Below are 14,528 nucleotides of genomic sequence, written 5' to 3'. Positions count from 1 at the left end.
TGGTACCCAGGCCTGAGTAGGTTTTTCTAGGCAGAGGCGTGTCAGGGCGCTGATGACTCTAGAGATCCCGTCACATGGACCCACTTCTAATTAGCTGCTGAGAACTGAGATTACAGCCCAGGGCACATAGCCCAGATCCTCACATATCTAGGTGCCTAACTCCCATTGATTACTTGTGGCTGTTCTTGAATCTCTGTGGTGCTGGTCCCTTGGCCACCCCCCTTGGGTCCATACTGCACTACTTTGTTGCTCGCACTGTTAAGGACTAGCCTGATGCTTTTGAGGGAGGCCTGTGAAGCAGAACCTGATGGTCAAACTGGGCGGAGCAGCAGCTTCCATTAGTATGATGGTTCCAGCGCCTACTCTTAAGAGGAGGGCAAGCTACTTTCGGAGATGAGAAAAGGGATTAAGAGCTGATCTGAACCTTCAAATCAAACTCAGTTGGGAACCGTTCCTGAGGTTTGAGTCACATTGGCTGCTTTCTCCCCTCAACCCGTTATTTTATGCTGCTTCTTGCACTTCCTGCGAGACAGGAAGCAGAACGGCTGACAACCCACGAAGAGCGGTGACGGATCCTGGGGCGCTTATTCCGGTTTTGCTTGGGCCAAACTCCCACTTGACGTCAATGGGAGTTTGTCTAGGTACAGACTGAACACAAAGTGAGTAAGGCCCCAGGATTTGGCCCGGGATATTTCTGGCCCACTCTAAAGCAGAGGAAAGGTGTGGAGACCCCACAAGATCACCCCCTCGCATGAGATTCCCAGCCTGACTTCCGGACCAAATGGCTGTGCGGAAGCCAAGGCTCTGAACCTTTTGCAGGTGGGTTCACCCGGGACTATGAACCGTCATGTAATTGCAGGGTAAAAGGTGTGATGATTTCTGCCCATTACAGCAGAGTTAGTGCTAGTTACATGGTAATTTCTTTCGGAGCAAGCTAAACGCAATTAGCCTGTAATCTGCAGGAACCTGTGATTACGATTTAGTTGCAAAGTATTTATGGGTAAGAGCTGTGTGGTTACCATGGAGGTAAAGCGCACTCCCAGGATAGCAATGCCCTGTACGGTATAGCTGCACCCACCAATCTGCTCCATATTAGCATTTTTATGACACTTCTCCGTGTCACTGGGAATAAACGGTGGGATAATGCAAAACAGCCTCTCGTCCAAACATTGATTTTCCACAGTGCACCCTTTCACCACAGCAAGGCCAGACCAGCCTGAGAGACAGGACTGCTGGACAGGGACACTGAGGAATGGATTCTCTGCACTTCTGTAGCATCTGCAGATCTCAAAGCACTTTACAAACACTAGTCAATTAAAGCTGGCAACACCCTATTGGATAGGTAGCTGCTAACGTCCCCATGTTACAGGGGAAACTGAGGCAAGGAGCGGTCACGTGATTTGCCCAGGGTCACACAGTGAGTAAGTACGAGCTGCGAAGAGAACTCGAGTCCTGGTGCCTAGGTCTGCGCTCTAACCACTAGACCACACTGGCCAGGCAAAGAGAAGCTGCACAGCAGCACACACCGTGCTTCTCTCCGTCAGCCCACTTTGAGGGACCCAGGAGATCTTGATAAGGGTCTGAACTCTGGAGCACTTTCCCAAACCTGTCAAAGTCCCCATCATCACTAACTGAACCCATGGATTAAATGGCAGAGGAAGCCCCTAAGTGCTAAAACAGCCGAGTGGTTAAAGCACACAGGTGAGAGCCGAGAAACCTGGGTTCTTCACATCCTGGTTCTGCTGCTGACTTGTGGGATCTTGGGCAAGTCACTTTGGTTCTCTGGGCCTCAAATTTCCCCACCTGTGAGATGGTGATAAAAATACTTCCCTGCCTCTTCGCACCATTGTAGGAATGAGTTAAAGCCAAGAAAGCCGTCGGAGATGGCACGATGGGATTCCTATCAGAAAAGATCACAGGGAAAGCCAATGAATGTATCATCTCCCCAGGTGAACTGGCTCCTTCTCATGGCAGGTCTTTAGTCTGCATACCCCCCCTCTGCTTGAATCAATGCTTTCTGCCCACATCGCTGCACGGGGAGATGCCCAGCCAGCTTCCAAAAGGAGCCTTCATCTTTACGAGACAGTGAAATGTGTCAATTTGTTCTGACTACACCCAGAGCCTGCTGCTCTGTCTGAGGCTGCCTTTGCAGACAATTGCCTGATGACAGAAAAGGACTCGCACCAGACAAATGAAAGCCAGTCGGAGGGAGGGGAGGCTTATTCCTCGAGCCGCGATGGCTGAAAGTGTATTGTTCATTGCGCAGGATGGTTCTAGGGAGGCAGAACTGTCCTCTGCTGCTCCCTCATGCCAATGAGATGCCTGCTGGAGCTTCGTCAGCTGCCGCAGCTCCAGTGTGAATGATCAGAAGCGTTCCTGGGCCGTATAGCACCGGGGAGCACTTTTAAACACGGGTATAGTCACATGCACCTTCTGCCTCAACAGATCATCTCCCTGTGCGTTCTGGGAGTTAGCACTGCAGAGCCAGCCCAGTAGGGAACAACCAGCTGATCCCATCCTGCCTCACCTGGAGCCTTCCATCCGCTGAGGATGTCAGTGCTAGCAGCAAGAACCCAGCTGGCTTTTTAGATCTTGGGCTGTTTGCGGCACTGCAAGTTGCGGTGGGGATGACATTTTTAACTTGTTAACTCAGCAGAGTTGATCTGCAACTGGAGTCTGCTCAGAGGGAATAAACAATAGGATTCACAGATCTCTCTTGGCAACACTCCGACTCTGCCAGTCTGCACCCACGGAGGATCTGAGCCCAAGGTTGCTCATCTTACTGTCACTGTCCTGGGTTTGAAGTCTGTTCTCAAGGGGGTAGATACCTTTTGGGACAAAGCAATTCACAGAGCAAAACAAAAACCACAACACTCTTGGTCCTGCTTTCCTGGTTTGACTTGGAGTCACAAGCTCACTGAGGTCCCAGTCCAAAGCTCACTGGAGTCACTGGGAGTCTGTCCATTGGCCCTAAGAACATGCATTGAGTATGTTGGCAGATAAAGAGAAGGGCCTCTCAGTCTCTGGGATCTGTGGTGGAGAGGCAAGGTTCCTGTGGTCTGGAAAACTCAGAGCATCAGGGTTTGTGTCTGTATACTGCTTAGTGCAGCTTTCCCAGGGTATTACACAGGGTCTATCCTTCCCTGGCTATGCACCGGTGACTCCCATTGACACGGAGCAGAACTGACCCCAAAGGGACTGTCCTCTACTAAATAGAGAACGCCTGAAGAAGGCCCCTTGTAGGCCCAGAAGTTTGTTGGAAGCAATCTGGTGGGCCAATACAAAGGGGTCGTATTAGCTGCAGGTAAGCACCTGACAGAATCAGAGTTAGCACATTCAGTGTTCCCAGCCCTCTCTCGCCTCCAGACACTATAACAGCCATGCCCGCTTCATGGGCACTTGGAGAGTGCAGCAGGTGCACAGTGCCACTTGGCTCTGCTGCACTCAGGGAACATGTTACAACCGCGCATCAGAGGCTGCACTGCCCTCCCGTTAATTCCAAGTGCTGCCTCTCTTTGACAAAAACAACAAAGAGTCTGGTGGCACCTTAAAGACTAACAGATTTATTTGGGCATAAGCTTTCGTGAGTAAAAACCTCACTTCTTCAATGATTTGGCTCTGGCTATCCCAGAGACCACCTCTTTCTTTGCACACAGAGGTTCAGCATTAGGCCCGGGCCCCACTTATGTCCCACCTGAGCCCTATTTTGCATGAGACTGATGGTGCAGTTCCAGCTAGGACACCCCAGACACTGGATTGGTATATTCAGTGCATTCTCAGTGGCAGGCTCTGGAGTTTGCTCACAGCCCCCTGCGTCTGTTAACCTTCCATTTGCCAGGGACAATTTGCCCCTGTAAAATCGATATCGGGAAAGGTGGGCTGGCAAAAATTAACCATGGATGCAAATCTCAGCCTTTCCGCCTCTAACAACCAGAGCCACAACCACAGGTCGAATGTGGGTGCAGAACAACAAGCACAAATTGTAGAGGCTCAAATTGCACCTGCAAAAGAGAGGCTGCCCTTTCACTCAATGCTCACGAGCTGATGAAGGGCTGCCAGAGGAAGCTATTTGCAGCGCATAAGAAGTTTGATCAGTCCTACAAACTCCAGAAACTATATATAGGGAGGGATAGCTCAGTGGTTTGAGCATTGGCCTGCTAAACCCAGGGTTGTGAGTTCAATCCTTGAGAGGGCCACTTAGGGGGATCTGGGGCAAAAATCAGTACTTGGTCCTGCTAGTGAAGGCAGGGGGCTGGACTCAATGACCTTTCAGGGTCCCTTCCAGTTCTATGAGATAGGTATATCTCCATATTTATATATGCTTGAGTACCATCTATTGGCTCTTTATCTGCTATTTACATATACACAGATAGAGAACAGCCCTGTGATATATACCGAATAACTTCTGGCCACAGTCCCTCTACATAGCTTAAATCCTTAAGCCACAAGGCACTCTACGCAGAATGGCTGTTTGATGCAGGGATGGTTAAACTCTCCGATTATTGCTGTGTCTAGAGAGAGGCTGGGAGTAGAACAGTAAAATCAAGTCTATCGCTACATAGCAGAACTTTACAAACGTTAACTGTTTAATCCACAAAGCCCCTCTCGTTTTCTAGATGGGGAAACCAAAGTGAAGAGACTTGCCCAAGGTTACACACACAAGCAGTGGCAGAGATGGGATGAGAAATTGGTGTTCCTGCCTACTATTCCCAGACACCATTCACTAGCCCCCACTGCCTCTGTCGCCGAAATGCAATCGGAAAAAAAGCTCCAGCATTTGCAGCTAGGAAAGAGTGTGCCACAAACTAAAGTTACGTCGTTCACCAAATGCAGAAGATAAGAACGGCCATAGTGGGTCAGACCAATGGTCCATCTAGCCCCGTATCCGGTCTTCCGACAGTGGCCAATGCCAGGTGCCCCAGAGAGAATGAACAGAACAGAGCAATGTATCGAGTGATCCAGCCCCGCCATTCAGTCCCAGCCTCTGGCAGTCAGAGGTTTAGGGACACTCAGAGCATGGGGTTGCATCCCTGACCATCTCATCTAATAGCCATTGATGGACCTGTCCTCCATGAACTTCTCTCATTCTTTTCTTAACCCAATTATACTTTTAGCCTTCACAACATCCCCGGCAATGCAGGTTGATTGGGTGTTGAGTGAAGAAGTACCGGTACTTCCTTTTGTTTCTTTTAAACCTGCTGCCTATTCATTTCATTGAGTGACTCCTGGTTCTGGTGTTATGGGAAGGGGTAAATAACACTTCCTTGTTCACTTTCTCCACACCAGTCATGATTTTAAGGACCTCTATCCTATCCCGCCTTCATCCTCTCTTTTTTAAGCCAAACAGTCCCAGTCTTTTTAATCTCTCCTCCGAGGGAAGCTGTTCCATACCCTTAATTATTTTTGTTGCCCTTCTTTGTCTTTTCCTATTCTAATACATCTTTTTTTGAGATGAGGTGAGCAGAACTCCATGCAGTATTCAAGGTGTGGGCATATCATGGATTTATATAGTGGCATTATGATATTTTCATGAGATGCAGTGTGGGGAGGTGTGTATATGGGGGGGAACAGGGCACAAATGGATCTTTAACAGGGTCCATATGGCACCCGTCTTGATTTAACATCTGGTTTCCGTGACTGCTTTACACATTTCTGTGTAAACCTAGACTGAGCCTGGAGCTATGAAACCTCGACAGATTCTGTGGGGATTTTATTACCACAAGTATCCTACTCTGAAACCTTAATTAAAAAGCCAACATCAGTCTAGCAGACTTATGAGACTGCATATTTCCACAGAGCCAGGCATGAGCAGTTAGGGAACCAAACACCTGGCTTGCATGGAGAAAGATCAAAGGTCAAGATCACAGGAGATATCCCATTTGTGGCCAGCCTCAGACCAGCACACCCAGGGCAATGCCATGAGGCCAAAGTGTTTCATCACCTCTCCATTCGAGGCTTGGCCTCCACAGGGAGCAGGAAACATCCCCAGGAAGGCTGCACTGTACTGTGATTTTAGTACTTGCTCTTGTATCCCCTGAGTGTGGTAAGAAAGAGGGAGGGTGTCCTTGTGGTGAAGGCTCTGGGCTGAGATTCCAGAAACCTGTGTCTGGCTCTGCCACAGACTACCTGTGTGACCTTGAGCAAGTCATTTAGCCTGTCTCTGCCTCAGTTCCCCACCCATAAATCAAGGATAGTAACCCTTCTGTTCTCCCACCTTGGTCTGTCTGGTCTATGTAGATCCCAGCATCTAGCACAGGGGGGTCCTGATCTTCGCTGGGCCTTCTAGGTGCTACTTTAATATATGCAAATAATTATTAATTCTGAATTAAGATATGTCTGAGTGCCCAACCCCCTGCCCATCTTTGATTTACACATCAGAGAGCAGTTCTAATGTCTCCCACTCTCTCTCTCTCTCTCTGTGCCACCCAGTCAACCACTCCTGAGCTCATTCGACTCAAGTGCAATAAGTTCCCATGAGGGCAGCTCATCCTCACTCGGTGTGGAGCTACACAGAGGTCTCCAGCATGCAGCACTGACAGGGAATGAACTGCCAAGGATCAGTCCATGCAGCTGGTGAGTGCTGGGGCCAGCCAGGGGCGGCAGATCAAACCGAGTGGGCGTGTGTACCTAGATCACAGGAGTTAGTGATGGCAAAGACCTTCCTGGTCCCCCAGTCCATCTCTCACCCGCCTGCTAGCTGCCTGCACATGATGCGTGCTGAGAGCTTTGGCCAGTCTAGCTTCAAATGACTGCAAGCGGCGCGGCTCCCACTGCTTCCCACAGGGGAGACTGTTCTGCGCGCTAACAGATCTCACCGTTACGGCCGTTCTTCCTGATCGGTTTTTTTTCCCCCCCAACACTCCTCCTAAACGCTCCTTGCTTTCATCCCCTCGCTCTTGGGCCAGCCTGGCTGCAGCACACGGAATAAGAAGTGCAATATGTAATGGCAGGCAGGGTCTGTCTGGGTGATAATTGCATGCCTTGGGTGCTGTGATGGAGCGCGAGGCCCAGGCTGAGAGGCTCAAACCACCTGACAAGAGCAATAATTGCTCCGAAATGCACTGCCTGGCGTGACTTATTGCAGTTATTAAATGAAATATTGCCACGAAGGCCAGAAAACAAGGCAGAGCTGGACTCAGCCTTCCAGTGCCGGAGGTGCGTACAACATCACTGACAGCCACTCAGAGAGGCTGATCCCCTCCCAGTGGCCTCAGGACATTGCTTAATTGAAGTTGTAACTATTTAAAACGAGAGGGCCTGATTCTGATCTCAGCTGCCCCAGTGTAAATCCAGAGTAACTCCACGAGGCCAGTAGAGTAAGGGCTCGATTCTGATCTCAGCTACTCCAGTGTAAATCCTAAGCAGCTCCCATGACTTCAAGAGAGTTACTCCCAGTTTACCAGCATAACTGAGATCAGAAATTGGGCCTAGCATTTCTTTTTCTGTGTTGAAGAGCTAGTGGGGCTGGGTAAGGACAGGGCTTACTGGGAGAAATAAGGGGTTTGGCTAAAGCATGCCGCACCTTAGCGGTTCTGGACTGCTGCCAGAGCCTGTAGAGGGACGGTTGTAGCAGGGTGCAGGTTAGCTCAATCCCTGGGGCTGCTCTAGCTTATGCCTGGGACCATACTGGTTCCCAGAAGGCAACAGAATCTGGGAGGCATAAGGGTGGACTAAACCCACCTCCTTTGCTCCTGTGTTGAGATCAGCTCGGCTGGAATGGAGAATCTGGCAGCACCGGCAAAGGCAGATCCAGTCCCTGCCCTGAAGAGCTCAGTTCCCAGGGACTGACGGCGAAGTAACGAACCCCATCAGCACAAGGGACGCCCGGGGGGCCCTCGAGACAGTCCCAGCAAGGAAGCCAAGGCCTGAAAGGGCCATGCGGATGGAATGTCATTTTCACCCGGAGAGGGGTCGCTGTAGACACACAGAGGGGCATATGGGGGAAGCTTGCCCTGCTGCTCCCCATGCCCATGTAAGGTATCTCAAACTGGGCCCCCCTAAAATGGAGATACTCTAAGTCACTGGGCACATTTGAAAATCCTGACCTTCATCTCCGGGGCTGCCAATCCAGCACCGGATTCACTGTATCTATATCCAGACTGATACTGAACCATCTAATAGTGTCCCTGGGAATTCGCGGCGTAGACTAGCTGGCTGCTTTCTCTCCCCACTACAGCTTTATGGCCAGCTATAAAGACCTTAGCAGATCCCTATAATATTCCTCTTAACTTCCGGCTTTCACTCACATGAAAGGAAATGGAAGGTGTTTAATGGGCTCTTCATTTTTCAAACCACAAATTTCTGCAAAATCCTGAACTCAAGCGCTCCCCAGTAATGGAAGCAGGGGGACAAACAGGGGCTTTGATGGGGAAATGCTCATTTGTAACTGATCATAAAATGCGGTTAACGGCCTATAACCTTCAACATGCTGCTTAATGCCACAGAATACTGCCTGAGTTTGAGCGCTGGAGCTGGGGTGAAGTGGCTGATGCCTGTAATTAGGCCTTTGAGTAATAAATCATCAAACAACAACAATAATAATATAGCAAAATCTATACATGAAATCACCCTGCCTGGGCAACCTCTGCCTTGAAAGACCCTTCCACACTCTCACACACTGCTGGAAAACCAGCTTCAGTAAGAAACCACGTTCGGCTGTTCCTCCCATGTTCCTCACATCCACCCTGTGCAGCAGGGCAGAGTTAGTAATCCTGGGTCACACAGGGAGGAAATTTAGCGCACAGAGGAAAATGACTTGCCCAAAGTCACACCGTAATCACTGGCAGGGTGAGGTTGTGATTCTAACCATTCCACACCACTTCTCGCTCTGGGCCCGTTAACGCTCCCAGTTCTTTGTCTGCCCGTCTATCTGGGTTCTCATTTGGCCCCATCATGGCGGTACTGACTGTGTTAACCTTGATTCTTCCCGTTACGGTGTGAAATATTCTCCCTTTACAGCTGCTGCTTTGGCTTCCAAGTGATGGCCCTTCCGAACAAATGTTTCATCTATTTGGCTTCTCCTTCAGGACAAACTGAGCATGTCAGGATACTCATGACTAGTGGAGGAGGGGACTAGGGGTTAGGACTGAGTTCAAGTCTTGGCACTGCCGTTCACCTGCTGGTTGACCTTGGGCAAGGCCCGTCAGTCTGTGCCTCAGTTTCCCCATTTGTAAACCGGAGATGATGATCCCTCCCTGATAGGGGGTTGTGAGGCTCAATTAACTCATGTCTATACAGCTCTTTGAGATCATTGGGTAGAAGATACTGCAGAAGTGCTCTGGATTATAACACTAGGGTAATAACTTGGCATTGTGGTGAAATGGGCAGGGCTGGGAGATGTGATAGGTTAGGACGGGAACCACAGGGGCGGCTGCATGAGAGCTGAAGAGACCCGACAGAGCAGTGGACATCAGCCCAGCATTGCTACAACAAGGGGCGCCGCAAATCGGGATTGAAGTGCATTGGCCGAGTCGCGTGCAGCACCCAGCACTGTAATGCCAAGGGGAGTAGAAGGACGGGATTGACGCACTGGAATTAGCTGTGCGTGATGCCCCAGGACTCTAAAAGCAGCGGATCTAGTCATAACACCTAGCTTTGATGTAGCACTTTTCATTGCTAGATCTCCAAGCACCTCACCACCTTTAATGGATTCCGCCTCACACCCCGCAGGGGAGCAGGGAGGTGCTAGTAGTACCCCGTTACAGAGGGAGAACTGAAGCAGAGAGGGTGGGCTTCACAAAGGGAGTCAGGGGCCATTGAAATCAATGGGAGATAGGAGCCTAACTACTATTGGGAATCTGGGCCTAAGTGACTTGCCTTGGGCCACACTGGCAGCCTCTGGCAGAACAGAGAACCGAACCCGGGTCTCTTAAGTCTTAGGCTAAGGTCCTAATGACTGGACTGAGGTGCATTGGCAGGGCTATGCGGGAAGCCCAGAGCTGGACTGGCAGGGGGGGCTTCAGCCCCGGATCAAAGTGCAGTAGCAGTTGTGCGAGGACAGCCTGAGCAGCTTCCTCCCAGGCGTTAGCCGGCACTTCCCCGTGATCTCCAGCCGGGCCACGGGAACTGTGAAGCGTGGCTCCCACTCCTGGGAATGAGGGTGAGGAGCGCGCTGTGGTGTCGGTGAGGGGCCCATCTGCAGTGGTACGTGTGGGGCTGATCTGAGGACAGCTTGTTCCCTGCAGTAAACAGGGATGGAAACTAGGAATTTGTCACCTTCCTTCAGGGTTCCCACCAGGCCAATACTGCGGGGCTCCTTCCCCTCACCCCCCCCCCACACACCCTGCAAAGGGCCCGCCCGTGGGACTCCCTCACCGAGGTGTTCTGGCACTGCACGCTGGAGCTGTTAAACCTCAGGGCGGGGACCCGCTGCTCGTTGCCCTGGATAGTCAGGATACACTCATAGCCCCGCTGCCCCGACTGCGGCTGTGGCAGGTTCTTGGCTTTCAGGGTGATTGGCTTGATCACTTCCACCGGCACCAGGATCTTGTCTGCCTGGAGCAACTGAGGACAGTCCTGGGGGGAGAGAAGAAAACATGCCAAGCCAGTTAGTAGGAGTTCCATGCCCCACCCTGAGTCCTGCTGTGCTCTACATATACCTCCCAATACCCCCTCACTCCCCCCTCCCCACACTGCAGGCTTGGCCTATGAGGCCTGGAAGAAGCTCCCTATGGAACTCCTCAGTGCCTGTGCCTTAATCAGCTGGTGGGAAACTTCTATAAAGAGTCCCTCTCCGCTTGGACTCAGCATTGCTCCATTGCCAAGGCACTGAACGAGAAAGGTTGGGTGTAGGCACAAAGCACCACCACCCTCACTAGCCAACGAACACGCAGTAGAAAAGCTGGTTCCAGCTAGACATGGGATCACGCCACAAAATGTAAGTGCCTTAAATTTGGAGGTGTTGAGATCAGGGGTTCAGGCTTCACTTACCACAAGGGGAAGGACGAATAAGGGACGAATCAAAACCCTGGATCCAAATATCCTGAAATGTTGGGAATGATCAGCGCTGGAAGGGAATCTGATGGCTCAGGCCCATCTAGGAGGCTCTGTAGACCAGCCCCCAACAGATGGGCTGTCCCTGCCTTTCAGAGGGGGAAGGAATATAAGCCTCGTCAATTCTTTGGGGACACTGGGAAGGCAGTATGGATCAAAGGGTCTCTGTGAGCATAAGACCTGCTCAACACACACACACACACAAGGAATTAACGGCGTGCAATTAAACTGATTTAGCTAACCCAGCGCAACTCTGCAGGTGGGCACTTTACCTGAGTTTAAACCTTAGCCATCGCCAGCTAAACCAAAACGAGCCAGGTTCAACACCCATGCGGAGTGTCCCCATACAAAGTTAGACCAGTTACCTACAGCTGTTTAACGTCACACTTTTAGTTAACAACTTCTGTATGCAGACGAGGCCTGAGAGATTATCATCAGGGATCTCTCACTGCACTGCCCCCAATCCTTCACACCACCTGCCCTCTGCCGGGGTCAGAGCACCATAGGGCAGAGTCTGCTACATCAAGCACACCGTGCAATCCGTTTCACTTTGTCTTGCTTGTTCACACAAAAAGCACCCGAGAATATAATCTTTATAATCTATACAGGCAAATGCAGGTGAACCATGTATGTCCCTAGGCTATTGTGTAGGTGGCATGTAGGGGCGCGGGAGGGGGAGGTTTAGAATGACTGATGTAGGAGTGGGGAGGAAACTGGAGGGCATGACAGTGGGATTTATGGCTTGAGAGAGTCTGGGAACTTGTTCCTGAGGTGCCGGGAGTATCTTACAGAGGCAAATATCTAAGGAAGATGGAGAAATGGATTCGACATGTAACGTTGGCACCTATACCAGCTAGGAATAGAACGACGAGGGACATCAGTGGTCACACTGCAGTATGAGCTGATTCTCTACTGGGGTCAGGAAGATATCCCAGCCACACCCACCACATGGGATAAGTTAGATGCGTTAAGGTGTGTGGGGGGTTCACCCCTGCCCCTGAAGCATCGGCAGTTGGCCATTGTCTGAGTGGGGACACTGGACCGGATAGTCCATTGATCTGTCCTGACATTGCCACCTGTGTGCACCTACATCTACGCTATGTTACTAAGAGCCTCAGAAAAGCTGCTGCCAAGAGATGAAGTGATGCGTGTCTGCCAGGGACTCCCCAGATAGCCAGCACAGCTGAGGAGAGGCTGGACGTGACCACCAGGGAAGCGGCCTCCCGGTTCAGACATTGCCTGCCTCCGGCAAAACCTGCTCTCCCCCCAGACAAGCCCCCTTCCACCTTTGCGGAGTTGCCCCCGGGGATACAGGGGTGAATCCATTCAGGGAAAGCAATGGCACTGTTAAGAGTAATGGATTCTCGATGCGGGAACAGCCACGCTGCCTTCAACGAGGCTTTGCCAAGGCTGAGTTCCATACAGGCTTGAATGGACTTAGCACCGTGGCAGGGCTGGGACAACTTCCCCTAGCCATCCCTGACAGGAATGCATCCGGCCCAGCCTTGAACAAAAGGCCAATCTGGCAGCACTAAGGGCTATACTGTTGCCTGTGCCAACTGGAGGAGGATTTTCTCAGTATTATGGCTCCACGCCACCCTCACCGGAGCCTCCAAAGCAGGTAGCACCTCACCTCAGGCCTGGCCCAAGGGCTAAACTGCTACTCAGTGGGAGTGAGGCAGAGGCCAGCCCAATGTTATAGAGATCAACAGAAAGGCAGATGGTTGTGGGGGCAGGTGGAATGGAAATGGGGAGGCTCCCAGAGTGAGTGGGCCCCAGTCATGGCTCAATTTTGCAGAGACTCGGGGATGAAGATACCTGTTCGTTTGGATCCACATGGGGTTCACTACAGTTACAAATCCAAAATCTCAAACAGAAATGCCACCAGAATCCATGAGGGCCACCATGTTTCTGGTGAGAATCATTCGGCCTTGCACAGTTCTCATGGTCTCAATGCAAATTCCCTCAGCAGGCCCCAGGTTTGCTCGAAAGCAGGTGCCCACTCAGCGATCACATCAGTGAACACGGTGTCCGAGTTTAAACTCTGTAAGGGAGCCAGGCACCGGGCGCGCGCTGCATCACTTCCAATTTGATTGCTAGCCATGCTGCTTGGCTTTCATTGCACAGAGTGCCTGCCTCCAAAGGCGACTGAAAGCCCTGGTTTTCTCCCTGCCTCAGTAGGGGCTCGGCACTCCAGCCAGGGTCACCTGTGGCGAAGCTTCCCATAGAACACATCCCAAACTCACCCCCCACTCCTGCACCACCCAGAAACCCACCCAAGTGACGGCTTCTGCCTCCAGGTACAGGGCCGCAAGTGGGGACACATTTACACAGCAAAACCTTGGGGCAGAATGGTGAGCAAACCCTATCTGCCACTGGGGCGGGGCATTCTCTTGACCTACATCAAATATAAAGGCCTAAGAATGAGATGGGAGGCTGGGGGGGGGGGGGGGGAAGATATTACCTGGGAGTCACTCCAAGCCCCAAAGACTGAATTTTCTTGTTTCCCTTTATCCCGGTCCCCACCCTCCTGCCGCCGCCACCGCCAACCGCTCCCCACAAGCACCGTAACCTTTCTGATAACACTTGTTTCGAGTTCATTAACAAGCGGTGGTTGCGGCAGCCCCAATAAAGGACTCGTTTGCATATAAAAAGGTTTGCGGCTCTGTTAGGAAGTTCATTATAGATAATTGGAGAGGCGAGCGCCATAAAGAGGAAATTCTCACAATGTGGCTTTATCTGATTGACCTAATGTTCTTTCTAATTGAAATTTAAAAAGGCAATTTCTTTGGATGATGTACAGTACAAAGCCAGGGCGCTCAGTCCTGGCCCCGGGTTCGAATCTGCCTCCAACACTTACTTTGTACGAAGGGTCAGGAGGAACTAGCTAAATAACCCTGATCCCGAAGATACTCTGCGGGAATTAGCTATGGGTGTTTGCTCAGGCCTGTACCATTAAAGGGAAGAAGTCTGCCTGCTAGCGGCAGGGGGATTCACGAAAGTGAGACGCACACTATCATGGACACTACATTTGTTCTTCCTTTGTTGTTTTCCTTAATCTGAAATACATGTCACTTAGGCTGGAAAAGCACCTCTTGCCCTGTGTGTATGGAAACCATAACAGACCCACCCTGAACGACTGAAGCATGTAAGGGCCTGATCCCACGACCGCTGATTAGTAATTAACGGGAGTCTTTCCGCTGTCTCCAATGGGAGTTGGATCAGATTCCAAGGGAACAAAACAACTAATCTCATTTATACAAGGCACGCGTTACAGAGTGGATTCCTGTTAATGTATTTAACTTGTGGAGTTTAATTCTATCATTTTGTGTAACTCTTTATATTAAGCTAATAAGCACACACTCAAAGCTCGTAATTCGCCTGTTGGCACAGACTCCCACTGCAAATGGCTGAATTTTGCCAGTTAGCAGGTCAGTGAACAGAGAATAAAACAACCAAGGATGCTACAGCATGAAATAGACGCCTCATTTTGTCAATGGTGGTTTAGTTTTCACTATTTATAAATCCTTGTAGTA

General features: G+C 50.8%; 1 protein-coding gene across 1 annotated transcript in view; it reads right to left on the bottom strand.

Annotated features, from left to right (window-relative positions):
* Positions 1–14,528, bottom strand: part of PLXNA4 (plexin A4) — a gene marked incomplete in the record, with an annotated part of 626,278 nt that overhangs the window by 120,868 nt on the left and 490,882 nt on the right. The window contains 1 exon segment of the mRNA XM_034764290.1: positions 10,315–10,515. Within this exon segment, the coding sequence (XP_034620181.1) occupies positions 10,315–10,515 (201 nt within the window).

The sequence above is a fragment of the Trachemys scripta genome, chromosome 1, assembly GCF_013100865.1.
Source record: "Trachemys scripta elegans isolate TJP31775 chromosome 1, CAS_Tse_1.0, whole genome shotgun sequence".
Classification (NCBI taxonomy): domain Eukaryota; kingdom Metazoa; phylum Chordata; order Testudines; family Emydidae; genus Trachemys; species Trachemys scripta.
The sequence above is the reverse complement of the archived record's forward strand: the minus strand, read 5'-3'. Positions and strand labels throughout refer to the sequence as shown.